General features: G+C 49.8%; 2 protein-coding genes across 6 annotated transcripts in view; one reads left to right on the top strand and one right to left on the bottom strand.

Moving 5' to 3' along the window:
- bmpr1ba (bone morphogenetic protein receptor, type IBa) overlaps positions 1-17627 on the top strand; it is a 99672-nt gene extending 82045 nt beyond the window's left edge. For all 3 annotated transcript variants that reach the window (XM_018758357.2, XM_018758358.2, XM_018758359.2), the window contains 10 exons: positions 10498-10660; positions 11533-11635; positions 11746-11848; positions 12428-12524; positions 12643-12781; positions 12992-13184; positions 13306-13603; positions 14356-14531; positions 14742-14872; positions 15529-17627. In XM_018758357.2, coding sequence (XP_018613873.1) covers positions 10498-10660; positions 11533-11635; positions 11746-11848; positions 12428-12524; positions 12643-12781; positions 12992-13184; positions 13306-13603; positions 14356-14531; positions 14742-14872; positions 15529-15654 — 1529 coding nt within the window. In that variant the 3' untranslated portion in view covers positions 15655-17627. The remainder of the gene's footprint in view (positions 1-10497; positions 10661-11532; positions 11636-11745; positions 11849-12427; positions 12525-12642; positions 12782-12991; positions 13185-13305; positions 13604-14355; positions 14532-14741; positions 14873-15528) is intronic.
- Positions 17628-17637: 10 nt separating this feature from the next.
- unc5ca (unc-5 netrin receptor Ca) overlaps positions 17638-19806 on the bottom strand; it is a 142385-nt gene continuing 140216 nt past the window's right edge. For all 3 annotated transcript variants that reach the window (XM_029259376.1, XM_018758355.2, XM_018758356.2), the window contains one exon: positions 17638-19629. In XM_029259376.1, the coding sequence (XP_029115209.1) occupies positions 19470-19629 (160 nt within the window). In that variant the 3' untranslated portion in view covers positions 17638-19469. The remainder of the gene's footprint in view (positions 19630-19806) is intronic.

The following is a 19806-nucleotide window of genomic DNA, read 5'->3' as shown; positions in this document are numbered from 1 at the left end:
AAATGTCTGCTTAAGCACCGAATGATCACCGTGGCCTCTGTGTGTGTGTGTGTGTGTGTGTCTGAGAGAGAGAGAGACTTTGTCCAGCTGCGGGATCTGCCATCCGGCCAGGTGCTGATCTTCGGCCCATCTTTACGTGCACTCCTGTTCCTCTACCTCCCCTTCAGGCCACTGTTCTGCTTCCTTCCAATCCCTTTATCTGCGGGAGATGTTCCAAGCCACCCTCGGTCTAAGGGAAAACCATCAGATCAGCCCGGATCAGCGTGCATGCAAATGCAGCGGTATCGCACGTGACAACAAAGAGGCCCACATGGGCCCTCTGGCCATAGGTGTTGTAAAAGATAAGTAAAACTGCGCAAGCTGGGCTGCATCGTGTCTCACGGTGGATGTCCGGGCCCAACCACACCTACATGCAAAGCTGCCCTTCTGGGTGATGTGAGGAAAACAAGAGGTGGGGGCATGATTCTGTGTTAAAGAATCGCGTTGCAGTGCTTTCACCAGCTGAAGAATGAGGCATCTATTTACCTGGACAGACACTTGTGTCTAAATGTGCTTTTGTATTTGCAGGGATGTGAATTACTGCTTCTTTCGGTAGCTGATCCGTGCACCAACCTCTTACCCAATTGCTTGTGTCGCTGGACTTATGGCTGCGTTTTAACAGCCCCGCTGCGGTTCCAGTCACGGCCGAGTCGGCGAGTCCCAGATCAGATCACGTCAGGTCAGGTGTTTGCTAGCTGTCATCTGCAAATGTATGAATGGTCACTCCTCTGGTTGGCGCTAGCCTGCCTTGCATGCAATTTCATAGGTATAGGATAGGTAGGTGTTTGTTTTAGACACAGGATCATTTTTACACAGGTGTTTATACGCACGATAAAAAATGCAACCACACACTCACGGTCACACAGACGTGTGATGGACCGCAGCAATACATGCAGCTGCAGGAAATGAAAAGCAGCTTGTCCGTCATCTGTATCCTAGCTGGCGCTCCTCCAACATGGGCGGGACTAGTTGATTGGCACACCCCTGTGGGTGGGGCCAATTTGGTCGGGAGATGCCTAACATGGTTAAGGTCAATTAAGCTGACATGGTCCCAGCAGGGTTGGGTCCACCTGATCCGCCCAGTCTACTGTTGGATTGGACTTGGACAAAGACTACAGGATAAAAGAAATTTAGAAAGGTAGAGGATGAAAATAAGTACCCAAGTGAAGGGAATGCAACAGATTATCACAATCTCTCAGTAGAAGAGATTCATGTCTTCGTCGCCTGAAGCATAATAGGCGTTCCAGCCTCTCCAGAGCGACACATAGTAGAAGGAAGATGTGTTTCTAGCATATTTCATTTAAAGTGACTTAGCATTTTTTTCAGTTCTGCATGTCTTTAATAATGTAATTTAATAATTTAATTGTCTTTTAATATTTCAAGAAACAATTTAGGCTGAGTCCCTCACTCAAAGGTCCAACAGGATCTACTCTCCTAGGCTTTGGAACACGGTAACGACTTAATTTCCGTAATCAGCATGCTGTCACATTAGCCCACCTCTACCTTACATGTTGTAGCAGAGCCATGTTTTCCAGATTGAGGTGACCGCTGATTTCTGACCTTCACGGGTTCTGATGTGAACTGTATGAAACAGTTTTGCTTCTGATTTCACATCCTTTCGCTTCTCGGTTTTGTTGTTTGTTGCAGCTGATTCCTGCTCATACTCATATTTTTCATCAGCATGTCCAGGTGAGGGACATGCTGTGTTGAATTACCCCTTAACCTTATTGCCGGTAGGAGGGAAACAGATTAGGATTAACCCTCCAGCTGCCAGTTAAGTATCATCATGGTGGCAATGCTTTTCTGCAGCACTCTGATTAGAGAGCATCAGCTGCGGGGCAGCTGTGCTGAGGTTCGACTGTGAGTGCGAGGAATGCGGCGCTTCCCAGATTGCTCTCAGACTGTCCGGTGTCCATTTCACAAGCTGGGTTTGTCTGGAAATGTCTGGAAAATGGGGCATCTTTTTTCCCCATATGGCCTGTGGGAATTTACACGGTAGTATATATAAGAAAATGAAAATGTGGAGTGTGAAAATGGCCAAAACCCTGTCTTGAAGCCCTGTCCTGAGCTTTATAGCATCTCCCGCTTTTTCTTTGCCTCCCTTCTTCGCAGACAACAGTATTTTCAAGTGCGAGGGATAGGAGCACATTTGATAAGACTTTGCTGTCTGTAAATTTCACTCGCGCTCTCCTCGTATGGGAAGTCCGTTTGCAATTGTTTTATTTTTCTTTTTTCCCCCCTCCATTTTCTATCCATTAGAAGAAATACACATTTTCATGTGCTGTGCTCTTGCAGCTTTTAAATGTTTCTCCAATGAGAAGAATGGGTATCTTACTTTTTGAATCTGGAATATGACCGCTATCTCTCATGTCAGTGTCCACTCTCAAAGGTGGAGGGGAAGGTTGAGATGCGTCACCCAGGTGCTGCGAGTGGGAGGTTGAGAGGAGACCAGCTGTACGCAGTGTTAAGTATCGTGGGATTGCATTCCCAGGCCCCCCCGAAGTATTAGAGCTCCTCTGATCTAGAATGTGCTCCTGTCCAAAGCTGAATGCTTCAGGTTCTCGGGGAACTTGACCCTTGCCAGCCTAGAATTCAGAAAAATTTTTGTCAAAGTTGTCGTTGAGACACTTCGGAGCAGGATTTTGACCAACACACCTGTCCAAAGAACATTTAGTGTGTGTGAGTGCGTGTGAGAGAGAGAGAGGGTGAGAGAATATCGTTGTATTAGCACGTATAATGAACCTAATCCAACCATCTGTATTCTTACAGACAAAACACCTGTCTCTATGGATCGCTGACACAGAATCCAATGACTGTCAAAGTTTACACGGTGTATAGTGTTGCCGAGAGTCCGTGCTAAAATTCAGCAAAAAAAAAAAATCTGTATACTACTTGTTTAGTCTTTTTCCTCCTTGATCTTCTGAGCTCCGGCTTCGAAGTCTCGATGTGCCAGCTGTGCGCTCCTTGTTGACCGTGAGGTCAAAAGACCTGACCCAGGATCTATTGGTCTGCGGTTGTGCTGTCGTCGGAGGTGCCAGCGTTCACCTGCCTGGGCTTAGTAAAACAGAAGACCCCCATCCTCAGAAGGCAGGCGCACTCAGTCACTGGAGAGATGAAGCTCTTTGTTGTCGTGATGAACGGCGTGACGGCTCCTCCAGGCCTGAAGCCGTCTCTTCCTGCAGAGCCGGCGGGTTGTCGGAAGCTCAAAGCTCCCGTGAGTTCACCGACACTGTAACATCCTCTGTCTCCTCAGTATCGCCTCGACTGCAGGGTCTGAGACAAACGCATGGCTTTCTTTTTAACCGAGTCCATCGTGCACATTCTGATCGCTCCATGCTTGATATCTGAAGCTCAGTGCAGCTGCAGAAGGCACTTCTTAGGGAAAAATGCTTATTTCGTTTTTGTCTTTTATGCATCTATCTTTCTTCTTGTATGAGGTTTGCATATTGACCTGCTTACAATTTTTTTTAAAGACCTGTTTGCACAGTGGGGTAATTTTTACTTAATCGCTTCAGGTTAAGTACGTTGGTCAAAGAAACTGCAGTGGAGGCAGGAATTCAAACTTGGATCAAATCCAAGTCTTTCAGTTAAAAGGCAGTGGCCCTAACCAGTGCACCACCTGCTACATAACCTACTGCTGTTGAAATGGGGTGCAAGAGAAGGCTTTGACCCCCACTGTACAGTCGGAACGTTAAACGATCAAGACGGGCCCCGTGCTAAGGCGTGGCGTGGGGCAGGGATGGCGGTGTCCAGCTGCAGTCCGGTACACGCTCAGCCTCCCTGAGATCACACTTTGTTCCTGTGCTCGCGGCCACAGCGTCTCCTCCTTGGTGGAATCCTTCCAGTTCCCAGAGCTCGAAGCCCATGAGAAGGAGGGGGGACTTGCGGCTGGAATGTGTCACTATCGCAGGAGCCCGTCGCCGAACAAAAACAAGCAGCTTTTAACATCGACCACGTCCCCCCTCGCCATGGAGAGCGCTGTCAAACACCCGGGCGATGTTTGGCTCCTAAAACGAAAAGAAGGAGAGAAGGGAAAAAGGAAGGCGAGGGAGAAAGTGGGAACCAGAACCGACGCAGATAAATGGCTTCTTTTTGATGAGATGGGCCCGGCGGGGGGACTGTTTATATCCTGCGGGCTCTTAAGAAGCCCGTTCCTGCGGCTTGTTTGACACCAGCGGCAGTAATTGATGAGTGCTCCCGCCCTCAAGCCTGGTCGCATGGCGGAGGCCCGCAGAGCGCTCCTGACGCCTGCTGGGGGTGGAGGGAGGGGGCGGGGGGGCTACTAACTGGGTGCAGAAAACACCCGCATCTGGGTCGTGGGCCGCCTGTCATAGGCAAACGGCCAACCCACTACTTCTCCTAACTGCGCCGCACCCCGCTGGGATTATGGATAAGAATCAGCGCCTGCTCTGTCTCCCACCAAAAAAATGCCCCCCCCCTCACACCACCCAAACTATCAATCCTGCTAAAGTAAATGTTGGCGAGGAAGGTTTGGGCTTGCAGGATATGTGTTGAGTGTGCTCTTAATGCACTTTGCGAGGAGGAGGAGAAATTGGGTGGCGGAGACTGTTGATGTTTTCATTCGAACCCGTCACGTTGGGGGTTTTTGCACCCCCTCCCCTTTTAACTGTAGGAGTGCTGTCGATTTATCTTTTGAGGTGAATGAGAAGAGCAATCAGGAGCTTCTTCCGTCTCATTACAGAAGGCTGTAAACATGTGGCTAAGTCCTCGACTTTTTCGAATAAAGGCACCGGGTTAAATTCATAACTTTCAGCTGTTTTTCCGTTGCCATGTGAGCAGGAGTGTCCATCCCATTTGCCTTTTTTTTGTGTGCTTTGTGGGCTGGTGTGTGATGGCTTTGTCCAAGAAATGGTTGCCACTTCGTTTCATTGCCCTCGCTGCTTATCTGGAGGGAAGAAGGAGAGGATGCAAGAAAGTCCATTGCAAGAGCAGACCTTTGGCCCCCATTCTGTTTGGCTTTTCCCATTGCTCATGAACTCTTACATTCCACTTATTCATTTCGCTCATGCTTTTCACCAAAGCAACTTACAATTATTTACACATTTTGCCAGAGCAATTTTTTTTAGGATAAGTACCTTGTTCATGGGTACTACAGCTGGAGATGAGATTTGAGGATTTGAGCCTGCAACCCTTGGGTCCAAAGGTATCAGGTCTAACCACTAGACTACCAGCTGCCCCCGGCTGTTGACTTTTTTTATGTCTAGTTTACTGGTGCAAGGGTGTGTGGTGGCGCAGTGGGTTTGGCCCATGTCTGCTCTCTGTTGGGTCTGGGGTTCGAGTCCCGCTTGGGGTGCCTTGCGACGGACTGGCGTCCCGTCCTGGGTGTGTCCCCTCCCCCTCCGGCCTCGCGCCCTGTGTTGCCGGCTTAGGCTCCGGCTTGCCGCGACCCCCCCTTGGGACAAGCAGTTTCAGTCAAAGTGTGTCTGTGTAGTTTAATGGTTCTTTTTTGATGCCGAGGTTAATTAAAGGAAAGGAACTGTACTAGACATTGCTCTTAAAAAATAAGATCATGTTAGAAAATTGCTATCAGAAATGGCAACGTTTTACGTACCAGAATAAGCCCTCCCGAAGAATAGAGTCTTGTGCTTCAGTCTTTTGATAATTTCGTAGGCTCTGCTAAGGTGTACATAGATGATGGCCTAAAAAACAGTTGGAGCTGTGCTCTAATTCAATCCGGCCACCAACCAGTGTGACTGTATGTCACCCCCTCATGTGATTCAGAATTGATTTTCCGCCCCTGATAAATAGCTTCCTTTCATGGCACATAAACCTGACGTTACCAGTTTGGAAGGTAGACACTGCTTCCTGGCAAGGAGAAGGAAATGTGGGTCTGGACATTACAGGCTGTTGTCCAGGAGGTGGATGCAGAAGCGCTTGGAAACCCTCTCCAAAAAGATGGTCTTCATAACGTTATTTGTACTAATTGACATTTATCCTATTACTGAAGTAATTTAGATGAAAAATGTAGTTATGTGCAAAAAATAATGTCCTGCCCTTTAGTAGAAAATAAACATTCAAATGAAGTATTTCATGACTGGGAGGGGTGCGGTGGTGCAGTGGGTTGGGCCACAGTCCTGCTCTCCGGTGGTTCTGGGGTTCGAGTCCCGCTTGGGGTGCCTTGCGGCGGACTGGCGTCCCGTCCTGGGTGTGTCCCCTCCCCCTCTGGCCTTACGCCATGTGTTACCGGGTAGGCTCCGGTTCCCCGTGACCCCGTAAGGGACAAGCGGTTCTGAAAATGTGTGTGTGTGTGTATTTCATGACTGCGTTTTACTTAAATTAGACAATTAAAGAGCGTAGTTTAAAGCCGCGGCATTAAGGTGTAACACTTAAGAAGCGGCGCGCGCAGGCGTCTGTGCAGCAACGGTACGCGACGTCTCGATCGCATGACCTTGCGCATAGCTTTTCATAATGGGACCTTTAGTCTTCTCTGTTAATTCAGTTTGACTTGTGTGAATAAAAGGATGGCAGCAAAGTCCGTCGACTCCACGCCCACGGCTTCTACCCATCTATTGAAGGTGAAGAATGGCCAAGGCTTTCTCGCACCTGGGATCGCTTTGGGTCCGTATTGGTGAGTTTAGCACCGCAGGTTCTCCCCTTTTCTCTTTGGCTGTTTGTTGCCTCGGTTTCTAAGCGCTCTTTGTCCTTCCCTCTGGCTCCACTTCAGTTTGTAATGGTGGTGAATTCTTCTCGCTGTGGGCTGAAGCTGCAGCTTAACGTTACGCGAGAGACCAAGCAGTCGGCCCTGGAGTACACGTCTAAAGTCCACAGCTTTCTGACAGTTTTTAATATTTTTTTTATTATTATTATTATTATTTTAAGCAGAAGAAAATAGAGGGTGAAATTGCCAATTGTGATCCAGCCAGCTGTTAGTCATTTTTCACAGTAATCCCTGGGGTCACTAAGGTCAAACTCTATTCCGGAGGCGTAATGAAGAAAACCTCTCCTTGCTCTAGGAATTACAGTAGACATAACATGGCTATAATGATGTCTGCATTACCCATGTTGATCACTGAATAATCATTGGGATCTGGTTTGAATGCAATACTGACAAGCCTTTTAGTAGGAATTGCAGTTGTTGAATTTAGGGAGCCGACGGCCTTCTGTGCGACGGTGAGTTTCGATCCATCATCTCGCCCGTGTGAGAAATGGGTGGAGTGTTTCGGTGTCACTCAGCAACTGGAAGCTCAGGTCTTTTAGTCTCTTTCTGCGGTATTTGTTCCCACTCTGTGGTGTTTAGCCTTGGTAGGTCTGTTTTTTTGTGTCTGCATAACCAAAGTGGAGTGTAATGTCGCTGGAGTTAGATAAGCCCACTTAGCCTTGGGCCTGAGCAGCGGAGGCTCGCGGTGCGGTTCATCACATGCCGAGAAGAGGGCTTCTCACCAAAGCTGCTGTGAACTGAGTCTCGCTGAGGGAACAACAGCTGGACAGTGGGTTTGGGGGGGGCGTCATCAGCTTCTGAGCTCCGGAGCAGGGGTTCTTAGCCTGGTGTCTGTGGAGGGCCGGCTTGCTTTGAAAATAACACTTACTAACTGAAAGTTTACAATAAAAATAGCTGTTTTTACTGCTTTTTTTTTTTTTACTACCTTTTTAATTCTAGTGTTAAATATTGCTATGCTGTCTGCAGTGTAATTCGATGTGAAGCCGATCAAGTGTCAGTGCAATAGATTTATTTACAATTTATACTTTATTACTTTCACCAAATTTAATTATGTAAATTTTTTTCCCCAGGAGGGGTCTTTATGTATCATCACTTCCGTGAAAGGGTCTGCGGCCCCGAAAATCCCGAGGCTGGGATTTTACACTAGGTACCGATTGCTCATAGATGTCTTCGGTCCAGCGGGCTGTCGAGGGTGGCGCGGGCTTTCAGGTGATGTCCCGTCGCAGTTTGCTGACTTTTGATGCGAGGACCCTGGAGACCGACAGCTGCGAATTCAACACTCTACCAATCGCCTCGCCGGCATTCGATCGCAGCCGAGGGGATTGACTCATCGACTGCAACGCTCTGTGGGCACTTTGCTCGGGTTTGCCCGGCCTCGATGATGATGATTGATCGCCGCCAGGATGCGCTCCGACAGGCCGAAATCCACGGGGACCTGTTGAGCCTTTCAGAGCGTCTCTTAAATCCCATTGTGCAGTAATGAGCGCTGTCCGCAGACGGGTAATAAAATACTGGATGTATTTATTTGCCTGCGAAACATTGATTGCGGTGATTTCGGTGACACAAAACCACAAGGAGACCTGGAGGCCGTGTCATTTTCCGGTGGATCCCGCCCGGTGCCTGCGGAGATGGACACGTGAAGCTGAGCATGGCTCGTACCCTGATAACATTGTCCTTTGTTTATTACAGCACTGATATAATGCAATTTCACCACGGTAATTTCCTACACTCGCCGCTGACGGTGACGTCATGGACAAGGCCAGTACACAGATGTGTGCTTGTGTAGATCTCAGAGAAGAAGACATAGTGTTCCCTCAAATCTGAGAGAGATTGTAACAGGAGCAGAGCAGCGAATATTTTTGCAAACGTGTAATTAGGGGGAGATTAAACTGCTCCGGTTATTGCTTTTTGTCCTTGTGAATTTAAGAGCTCCAGTCATTGCCACGGTAAGGGACTGGCTGCAGCTGAGATTTACTGTTGTACTTTACTGTGCTTCAGCGCACAGCCTGCGTGCTAGAGTGTCCCAGACCTTCCTTACAGACACGCTGGAAGGTTTTACAACCAAAGCCACGCATTTCTGCACACATTTTACCACTTTCGCACCGCGGTGTCTGGGCCAGTCCCTCATCCGGCTTCCCCGCGATGTGGCGAGGAGCCCCAGACCACGTGTCTCCTCCGCAGCCGGACACTACGATTACTGCTGACACTCGCTCCTTCTGACTGAGTGCTGCTGAGTACTGCTGGGTACTACTGCTTGAGGAAGAACTGGCGAGTACTAAGGAAGTTTACCTTCTGGGATTCGAACGTGCTGCACTCGGGAACATGCTCTCATTTTTAACCACTGTGGAATCTGCTGCAGGCAACCTAGTGGTGAAAGATTCTGTCTTCCAATCCAGGGCCTTGGCTTCAAAATCCCACCCTGACTGCAGCGGCCTGATCGAGGCACTTAACCTTGAACTGCTTTAGTAAAAAGTACCCAGCTGTGTGCACGGGCAAATGATTGTATGTATCTCAGTATGCGGACCTCGACTTGTCAGTGAGCTTGGAGGAAGGCATTAGCTAAACAATCAATGTTCCAATCAGCATTTCTGGAACACCGCCGTCACTGAGCACCTTTGTGGCTCTATGAGATTTGCGACGCAATCAGAATGTTGATTGACAAAGCGGCCGGGTGGCTTAAACTGTGGTATAACCGTCATATAATACTCCAGTGGAATGGAGCAGGTACATGGGTCACACTGCATGTGGAATATTTCTGCTGATGTAGGATTCCCGCTGTGATACATCTGCATGGCATCTGGTCTCAATGAACGTGCTGCACTGAATGGAAAGAGCGGATGTATGAAACACTGTCTTCCCTTTCCCTCCCTTTCGTCCTCACGCCCACTAGAGTGACACTCTAGGACGCACACCTAGCATGGCACCTCATTTTGGGCCCTTGATATGCAAGCAAAGATCACTGGAGCATTGATTTAGACAGGCGGTACACATTTATAAGGGGTTGCGGTGGCGCAGTGGGTTGGACCGGGTCCTGCTCTCCGGTGGGCATGGGGTTCGAGTCCTGCTTGGGGTGCCTTGCGATGGACTGGCGTCCCATCCTGGGTGTGTCCCCTCCCCCTCCAGCCTTTAGTCCTGTGTTGCCGGGTTAAGGTCCGGCTCCCCGCGACCCTGTATGGGACAAGCAGTTTATGATGATGATGATGTACACATTTATACAGCTGGGTAGTTTTTACTGCAGCAAGTCGTGGAAACGTACCTAGCTCAAGGGTGGCACAGCAAGATTTGGGATTTGAACGTGGTTCCCTCAAGCGCTGGCCCAGGTGACCTCTGTGCCACCCAGGCCGTACAGCAGCGATGATGTGGTACAGTGCTGCGCTGCTGAATACTGAGCGAGCAACGCGGTTCAAGGGCGGCGTGTCCCGTGAAAGGTGTCAGAAGGCGGCCGCGACGGGTTGGAGCATCAAGACACGTGAGGCTGATGTCGAGGAACATGGAGGGTGTTGGGCCCTACCACGCCATTCGTACTTGAGGCTTTCATGGCACCTGAAATCAGGCGGGAAGGTTAAGGTGTTGACTTCTCTGCAGCCGCTCTCATTTGCTGTTTGCCCGGAAGGGGTCGGAATGAGCTCTGACCCGCACCGTTCCTAAATTTCTCCATCAAAGGTCACCGGTCTAAACCAGCCTGTCCTTTCACTGTGCTTTATGATGAATGCTCCGTGCACCATGTGCTCCACGTGATCCTCCCTCCCTCACACTTCCTGTCCCATCCCTCGTTGCAGCCAAAGCTCTGGACACCATGCTGCACAGGAGCCCAGGGAAGACGGCGGTGGCAGGCGGGGGGCCGGACGACAGCGGAAGCACAGCACCTGCTCCACCCCAGCGCCTGCTCTGGTGCTACTGCTTCCACCACTGCCCAGAGGACTCCACCAATCACACCTGCAGGTACACGCACACGGGACACACCCACACGGTGCGCCTACGGGAGACGTCTGGGTGGGCAGCGCTCTGGATACACATCTGGAGACACACGCCAGTTACCGATTGACTCACTGCAGCATTGTCCTTCAGATAGAGACCGCACAGAGAAACGGGACCGCAATTTACGACCGCATCTTTGCCCTTCTTTATGGCGGTTGGTTGAGTTCGGCAAGGAATCGCCCCAGTCTCCGGCGTGATCCGTGTTTTTTCCGTAAGACCCAGGCCGTGCGTGATGTTTAAGTTCGCAGACGCTGCCGCTGAACAGCACGCAGCACGAGTAATGGCCGACATCTGTTATGACTGCCTAATTTGCCAATTAGTACGTAACACATACACTGTCACATGAAATTACCGTATTGTGGCTGATAAACAGAAGCCCGGTGCATGTTCCCTGCCAGCTCCAGCAACGCAGGGAAATCCAGAGGAACATGAGTAACTGATTATGGTAATGGAAGAAGAAACCTTTCCACCAGTGTTTACGTGCACTGTCGCGCAGCCTCTGGAACTTGTTTAGACGGAGCCCTTTGGGTGGCTGCTGCTGCTCCTGTTGTTGTTGTGGTCGTGGTTGAGTCAGGCATTGCTTGCTGCTGTTAGTAACCATTAGCACCAGTTATTTACGGTTGAGAACCGGAGGAGCATGTGCTCCTCTTTGAGCAGAGGGTGGTAAGAGCTGTGATGGAGATGAGGAGGAAGGGGGCGGGCAGTGACAGTGGCCGCTGGGATGCTGCTGATGGCTGTCGTGTGCATGGTGATGATGAGTGTTAACAGTTTTCTCTGAGGTGGGATGATATGAGAGCGATGAGGATGAATGTGACAGTGGTACGACTCTGACGCAGGACGGATGGGTACTGCTTCACCATGGTGGAGGAAGAGGAAGGTGGCACCACCCTCAGGACGGCGGGGTGCCTGGGGCTCATGGGCTCGGAGTTCCAGTGCAGGGTGAGTGTGTGTGTGTGAGGGTGAACCAGGCTGTACCTCATGTTGATGCTCATCTCTTTGTTGCCTTACTTCGTCTGACACGTGTGACGCTTGCTGTCTGCTCCCCCCAGGACACGGGAAACGCCCGCCAGAGGAGGAGCCTCGAATGCTGCACAGACCAGGACTACTGCAACCACGACCTCCACCCCACCCTGCCCCCACAGAAGCCCCCCAGTAAGGCCCCGCTCTCATTCAGACCTGGTGGTGCCTACTATAGGCTGATGGTGGGGGGTGGGGGGGATATTTTACACGTGGGAGAGCATCGGTGGCTGTTGGGAGGTGTGAGGGGTAGGCCATGGGTTCTGGGAAAGGGCACGGCGGCGCAGAGGTCGGCCCTGGGGCTCCGCAGCGCGTGATCGTCAGTCAGGGGTCCCTAGAGGAAGCGGAGGCCCAGTGGACTTCCTGCGGTGTCATCAGCGTGAAATCCAATCGCAGGAATACAGGAAGGACCACAATCGATCAGGTCTCAGCTTCCCTCCACGCTTTGGGGCACTGCTGAGACACTCGACACTGCGCAGCAAGAGTAGTACTTTACCACTTAATACGGTAAAGTCTTATTTGTGAGAGGTACAGAGAATGGCTGCTCAGGTTTTTCCTGAAACTGTAAATAAGTCCCAGCATTGAGACCTACCAGTGCAGATGTTGTCCTGTGTGTGTGTGTGAGAGAGGGAGAGGGAGAGAGAGAGAGAGAGAGAGAAAATGTCAGTGCCGTAGGTGCCCTGTCTGACCCTCCCCTCTGTCTCCTTCCTCCAGACTACGTGGATGGGAACATCCACAGCAAGGCTCTGCTCATATCCGTCACCGTCTGCAGTATCATCCTCGCCATCATCATAGTTATCTGCTACCGAAAGTGAGACTCGCCGCCCCGGCCCCCACATCCACACGCGCAGAGATGCCGTCGAATCGCCGTTCACATGTAAAGAGGAGACAGGACCTCTGTGTGGCTGACGTTGCGGTTCTTCCACTAGGTACAAGCGACAGGAGCCGCGGCCTCTGTACAGCATGGGCCTGGAGCAGGACGAGACCTTCATTCCCCCTGGCGAGTCTCTGAAGGACCTCATTGAGCAGTCCCAGAGCTCCGGCAGTGGCTCAGGGCTCCCCCTGCTGGTGAGAGACGTGCCTTGCGGCGGCTTTCGTTGCCGGGCAACATTTTTAAGCTGATGAATAATAAGGACACAAAGAGCTGTTAGGAACGCAGTGGTCGCTGACAAATGAAGAAGGGAAATAAAGTACATGTTAACAGATGTTTGTAGACCCAGCAATAGAGCAAGGCTGTGACTTCACAATGGCTGCACCCCTGCTGCGCCACTTCCACAGGTGCAGAGGACCATTGCCAAGCAGATCCAGATGGTGAAGCAGATCGGCAAAGGCCGCTACGGTGAGGTGTGGATGGGCCGCTGGCGTGGGGAGAGGGTGGCCGTAAAGGTGTTCTTCACCACGGAGGAAGCCAGCTGGTTCCGCGAGACGGAGATCTATCAAACCGTGCTGATGAGGCACGAGAACATCCTGGGTAGGCCTCCAGAAGGCTGTCGCATGATGACACAATGGGAAAGCGCAGTCTTGTTCTGGAGATTATAAAAGCATTTGGATTTTGGTTAGACGAAGCTGAAGGCACCTGTCTCTCCTGTCAGGCTTCATCGCGGCAGATATCAAGGGCACGGGTTCGTGGACTCAGCTTTACCTGATCACGGACTACCACGAGAACGGCTCTCTCTACGACTACCTCAAATCCACCACCCTGGACAGCCGGGCCATGCTGCGGCTCGCCTACTCCTCCGTCTCCGGCCTCTGCCACCTGCACACAGAGATCTTCGGCACGCAAGGCAAGCCCGCTATCGCCCACCGCGACCTCAAGAGCAAGAACATCTTGGTGAAGAGGAACGGGACGTGCTGCATTGCTGACCTGGGGCTGGCCGTCAAGTTCATCAGGTCAGGACAAGGCACAGGAGAAGGCAGCACAGGGGAGGATGGAGGGTCTTGGGTGGGACCAGGAGGCACTCAGCAGAGGGAGGTGGACAGGAATAGGAGGCCGAGAGAATGGGGAAGCGGAGGAGTGAAGAGAATGAGGATGACTAGAGAAGGAGCTGGAGGACCGTGCAGGAGTGCAGTAGTTTGCAACATCGCCCTTCACGGAGCCCAAAGTAGAGATGTCGTGTGGGTGAAGGTCAGCGAATGTGGAATGTTGTAGGGGCAGAAGGTGGTGGCAGTAAAATGACTCGGGTTCGAATCCTACCTGTTACTGCATTACCCTGAACAAGGTTCTTACCCTGAATTGCACTAGTAAAAACTATTCTGATGTGTAAATGGGTAAATGCATTGTAGCAGTAACACTGGTGACTCACGCACGGTACCTGAGCTGGGCATTCAGGCGTAGGTTTGAATCTGGCTAAAGGTGTGGAGTTTGGATGTTCTCACCAGGGTCTCAGTCCAAATGCATGTGTGGAACAAGGCAATGGTAAACCACTTCTGCACCCTCCCTTACTGTGAAAGCCACCTTGACAGCATTTACCCTGTCTTACTCTACTTGTGATTAGCCTAGTGGACAGACCTCACTTTGTGGCTTATCTGGGGGAAAGTATCAGTTAGAAGAAGTGAACAGGTTACCTGAAGGCTGCAGGTGTAGGTCAGTGACAAACTGTGATGGTGCAACGGCTAAGCTGCTCTCTCCGTCACACACACAGTGACACCAACGAGGTGGACATCTCGCCCAACACGCGGGTTGGCACCAAGCGCTACATGCCTCCTGAGGTTCTGGACGAGAGCCTGACCCGGACCCACTTCCAGTCCTACATAATGGCTGACATGTACAGCTTCGGCCTGATCCTGTGGGAAATCGCGCGGAGATGCGTGTCTGGAGGTGAGGTGGTCCGTGTCCACAGTCGCACTGTTTCCTCCAGGCTCCGTCCAGGTCTCCCCTGCTCCCGTCCGGCCCACTGGATTTATTTAGCGTGCTTCCTACGTTTCTTTTAAATCGGTGTTGCAGGATGAGCTGTTGCGTGTTTTTTGTCCACGTACATTTGTCCTGCAGCTCATTGTTAACTGAACCGGCCGGTTGTCTGCTCTGTAGGCATCGTGGAGGAGTACCAGCTGCCCTACCACGACCTGGTGCCCACGGACCCCTCCTACGAGGACATGCGCGAGGTGGTCTGCATCAAGAGGCTGCGGCCCTCCTTCCCCAACCGATGGAGCAGCGACGAAGTAAGCTTGTACGCGCGTGCACGCACACACAGTCCTTGTTTGGACTTCACACTGACTCGCTGCAATGCAGTAAAGCAGGTGTGTCCGATCTGGGCGTGTGAGTTTTCCAGTCGGCGTTTGGATTTGAAAGTAACATCACCTGTCTTTTGCACGTGTGAGTAACTTACTGATGGGACCACTTTCCACACAGGTGTCAAATTTTCCATGCAAAAGGCAAACTAGTAAAAAAAAAAAAAAAAACTGTTTTACTCCTTGGGACTTCCACATATAGTATCTTTCTATTGTTTTTATGGTCCTTGTGGGAAGAATAAACGAACGCATAATTCTGGTATTTCTCCCATCCTTCGTGGAGGCACACAAAGCCTCGGGAAGAAATGAATGACCGATGGATTAATTCGGCACTTTCAGCATAAGGGAAGAGTTAAAATGCTGTCCTGCCTGCTACTGTCCCTACGTGACAAAGACGGCACGAGAGCGAATAATAATAGAGCCAGAGAGCAAACTCTGTGGAGATGGGACCCTCGAAGGGGAGATCAGCGTGTGTCACGCTGGTCGTGTTGCGGGACGGCGCTTCACCAGCTCTTTCTCACACTTACACCAAGGCACGTGGTAACCAGTGTGTTGAAGGACTCCCACTCTCTCCTCCCTCTCCACAGTGCCTGAGGCAGATGGGAAAGCTGATGACCGAGTGCTGGGCCCACAGCCCTGCCTCCCGCCTCACGGCGCTGCGTGTGAAGAAGACCCTCGCCAGGATGTCCGAATCGCAGGACATCAAGTTGTGAGGAGCTGGAGCGGCGAGCGGACACGTTCCTGCCCGCCGTCCACCGTCCACCGTCCGCCCCTCGTGTGTGCGAACCCCGCTGTCTCACAGAGGAAGGAAACGCACTTTGCTGGGATTAAACGAATCGGTCATTTCAACGGAAGAACTTGAGTAGGCGGCGCCTCGGCGACGCCGCCCACCCGCCGTGTCCGTTTGCTTGCGCGTCGCGAGGACGAGACGAGCCGCGGGCAAACCCCTTCCGGTTTCGCTTTCTGTGAAAGCTTCGCTCTCAGAGGTCAAGGGTCGCAGGGTAGGGTCGAGAGGGCGGAGTCGACGCCCCGCCGCCGCGGCAGCCGAGTCCCTTCCCCTCCGCAGCTCTGACAATCAGGAGACGGGCGCTCTTTCCGTACCGTTCGCTTCGCCAAGCGAAAAGGACGGTTACGTCTCGGTACGACTCAGCTGGGTGTGGAAAAGGCAGCTGGCGGAAGATGGATTGATGTCTAATCCTTGCTGGATCAAAGGGAAGAGACGCCGTTTGTTCCGTTTCACATCAACTCGCCCAGTTTCCCGCCTTCGGCCACTAGAGGGAGACATGGAGACTGCAGGCGCCTCGCTTTATTTTCACACGTTGACACTAATGCTTCCTTACCAGTCAAATAATATAAGTTAAAGAGGATAAATTGTATTGCTAAATAAGGACTTGATTAAATATAAACTATGTTATTGTTAATTAAGGACTTGAAGATATAAACTATGCTCTTTTTCTATCGTGTACAGAATGAGATTCCCCCGTGCCTTATTTAACATGTACATAGTTGTAAACTAAGGAGAGTAAATGCATACAGTAAATCCTAAGGCCTAACATTCCCCTAATAAAGTGTTTTCAGCCTCCGGGAGTCCGCGCCTTTTTACGTCTTTCTCAGGGGAATAAGGCGACGAGGGAACAGCGCAAAACGTGGTTGAGTTACAACAAGGAGCTGGAATTTCAGGGGGAAACGCAGCTCTTAAGTTTGTCTCCTCTGCTTCTCTGTGAGTTGAAGTAATTTATATTTATCTTTAATTTATTCTCTGCTGCTGGCTGGTTTTAGTGGGACCCTCCTCATCTTTTGTTTTGCATTTGAACATGATTCTGAGGTGCCATGATGATTTAGCGGAAATGCCGGTCGCGTTGCCACTTGTTGTCTTGTAACTTCGTGGAACGCATAGACTATGCAAACAGCACCGAATAAATCACACCCAGAAGTGGCACGGAGGACATTTGCAAGAAAACTAAAAACCGGGTTATGTGATTCTCCCTCCTGTGTGTTTAACAGCGATGTGCCGTGTGGTGGTTATTGCATGATTTCTTTCCCCCGCCCGCGTCACCGAGGTGCCGCCACAAAATGAAATAAAACGAGTGAGCGCCATATTCAGAGTTGCTTATAAATATAATTTATTACTTGTTTAAAAATTCTTTCTTACACTTTGTACAGAAACTGGACAGACGAGCTGCAAGCATTCTGCAATTCAGTACCAGAGTTATGAAGCGTGCGAGAAACGTGAATATGGACCACAGCCTCACAATACAAATAACGTCCGTCGTCGTCGTCGTAACAAAAGGGTTCGAACGCAACCGCCAGAGTGTTTCCGTTAGTACACGTTATAAAGGACGCCGAGTTTGCATAGTAGACACAGCTTTAGAAAACTGGATAGCGTTCAATACAAATGAAAATAACAAAGAAAAGCCCAGAGTTACGAACTAGTAGTATCTAAGTGTACTGCGCGGTTAAAGTTCACTGCAACGAAAACGTCCCAAGTCGGTCTGACTAGACTTCTGTACATCGCAACGCATTTACATACATTTCATTATCTAAACAACACAGTATTTTCCCTTTTCTCTTTGCTGCATTTCATTCCATCGCTCTGACGTTCAACATGCACTCTTTCCCATGGAGAAGAAGGAAAAAAAAAAAAAGAGAAGGAAATAAAATATGCACCTAGGCCGAACCATGGCCACGCGACGTAGTACTTTTTTTTTTTTTAAATCTGTAAAATGACCACTTAGGTATTTGCCTCTTAAATTATTTGTATTTAATTTTTTTTTTCCCCCGCAATGTTCGACACCATTATTCAGAGAATAATGAAATCAAAGTTGAAGGCATATTTCGAAGACAGTACTGTAGCGCCACACTGCGATGGAGATGCGCAGAGCGCGCCCTCTAGTGGCAGCGACTCGCAACCGCAAGGAGGCGCTCGGCTCCTTACCAGTTTGGCTCCACCACTAAATCGTGAGCTGTGGTGCCACTGGTGTAAATGGATATAAAACAGATCTCATGTTCACACAGGTGAAATATTTTTCTTACATTTATTCTCCAGAATCCCTTTTATCTGTGCAGGGAAACATACGTCTGCAGAATTTCTCCTAGCAGTTTTTCCAGAAATGCTTCCTTTCAGATTGCAGTAATAGAATTTTTATAGTTTCATTTTTATTAAAAAAAAAAAAAGAAAAAAAAAAGAATACATATAAGAAAATGAAAATGTTTGCATTCTTGCAAATAAGATCACAATTTTGGCAACACACTGATGTAATTTCCTTGCGGTGCCCCTCTCTCTGGCCTACGGCACTCGTGGGTCCTCATCCCACGGAAGGGTCCATCCAGGTGTTGCTGAGAACATCTTTACGCTCAACAGCTGCTCCCTGTAACCCCTTCCTGTCGCGCACGTTTCACGAACCTCACCAGGTCTCTAGTGTACGGGACAGAAAAAGGGGTTATGGCTGAAAACACCATGAAAGAAACTCTTTTTTTCCCCCCTTTATTTCAGTCAAATTGGCAATTCAGGAGTAGCATAAATCCCACTCAATCTCTGCGTGCACCTGGAACAGGTCGTTCTCTGGGTAACGTCCAGCTGACCGCACCTGTCTGACCACCGCGTGGCAGCGAGAACCCAGGCGGCACTGCATGGCCGAGTAACTGGACCACAAAGTCCAACAAGAGCTGTAGCACCACGGTAACACAAACTAAGGTATACAAAATGACCTAATGAAAGGCAAATACTTTTTATTTTTATTTTAGCAGGTTTTGATTTGTTAAAATCAGAAAAAAATAAAACACTATAATACCATTGATTATGATTATTACTAAAAATAGTAAAAGATACAGATATAACAATGCTCTATGTAGATGTATATATACATATTTGTAATTGTTTTTGTATCTATCTGACAATGTCTTGTTTCTCTAGATGTTTGTCCACCAAGTGGCACCAAAAAAACATTCAAATAATGCAGTAAATTAAGAAATGTCACACAAGCATAACGTGTTGCATTAAACATATATAATTAATTTCATTCAAATATATATAAAAGCAGAGAGTATCATACTGGATGGGCACTGTGACAGAAACAGGAGACGCAAAGGCTGATATAAGCCACAAAAAGGTGGAAATGCTGTATTTGGTTCTCCGTCATAAACCTGGACCGTGGGGGGGTCACCGCTCACCTGTCCCCCCCAAACCCCCCTTTGACCCCCTCCTATTGACTGATATTCTACCCATAAAAATGTCTGGACTCAGAGATTATCCACATATATGGACAGCAGAATAAAGCGTTTCCTAGGAAACTGTATAAATTAAAAAACAAACTGTACCAAGGAATGTACAGCCAAGGCTAACAGGAAAGATCCTCCGTTTTTCTTCTTATTCTTCTTTTCTAATTACTGTCTGTTTTTGTAAATACAGATCAAAGGAAAATCCCCCCAACTCATCCATACGATGACCTGTGTGTGTCCGCAACGTTCCTGCGACATGTTGGTGTCACTCCTGGCGGTGAGATAGATGGGTCGGCTCGGGTCCCTGGCGTCAGTGCTCGCCGGCCACGGGTACGATGTTGTCATGACGACCCATCTCCTCCAGCACGGCGGCCAGGCGGTTCAGATTGCCGTCGGGAAAGTGCTGGGCCTCCCACAGATCCAGAATCACGCCGGTTGGGCTTGACGTGGTGGCGAAGTAGTTAAGGTACCTGAGAGAAAGGGTTGGGAGAGTCACCCGCAGTACGTTTTCCTCCCGCCACAGCCGTTACTGTGGAAGACGCAAGGTTTTACACTGTCCGCTTTTCACATTCGCTGGGTAAAAAGATGTGTGCTAAGCTAATCTGTAAAGGAATGTTACTTAAAGGACACGATATCCCCTGTTCCTC

Source organism: Scleropages formosus, chromosome 17 (genome assembly GCF_900964775.1).
Source record: "Scleropages formosus chromosome 17, fSclFor1.1, whole genome shotgun sequence".
NCBI classification, from domain to species: domain Eukaryota; kingdom Metazoa; phylum Chordata; class Actinopteri; order Osteoglossiformes; family Osteoglossidae; genus Scleropages; species Scleropages formosus.
Note: the sequence above shows the minus strand (reverse complement) of the source record. Positions and strands in the feature narration are given on the sequence as shown.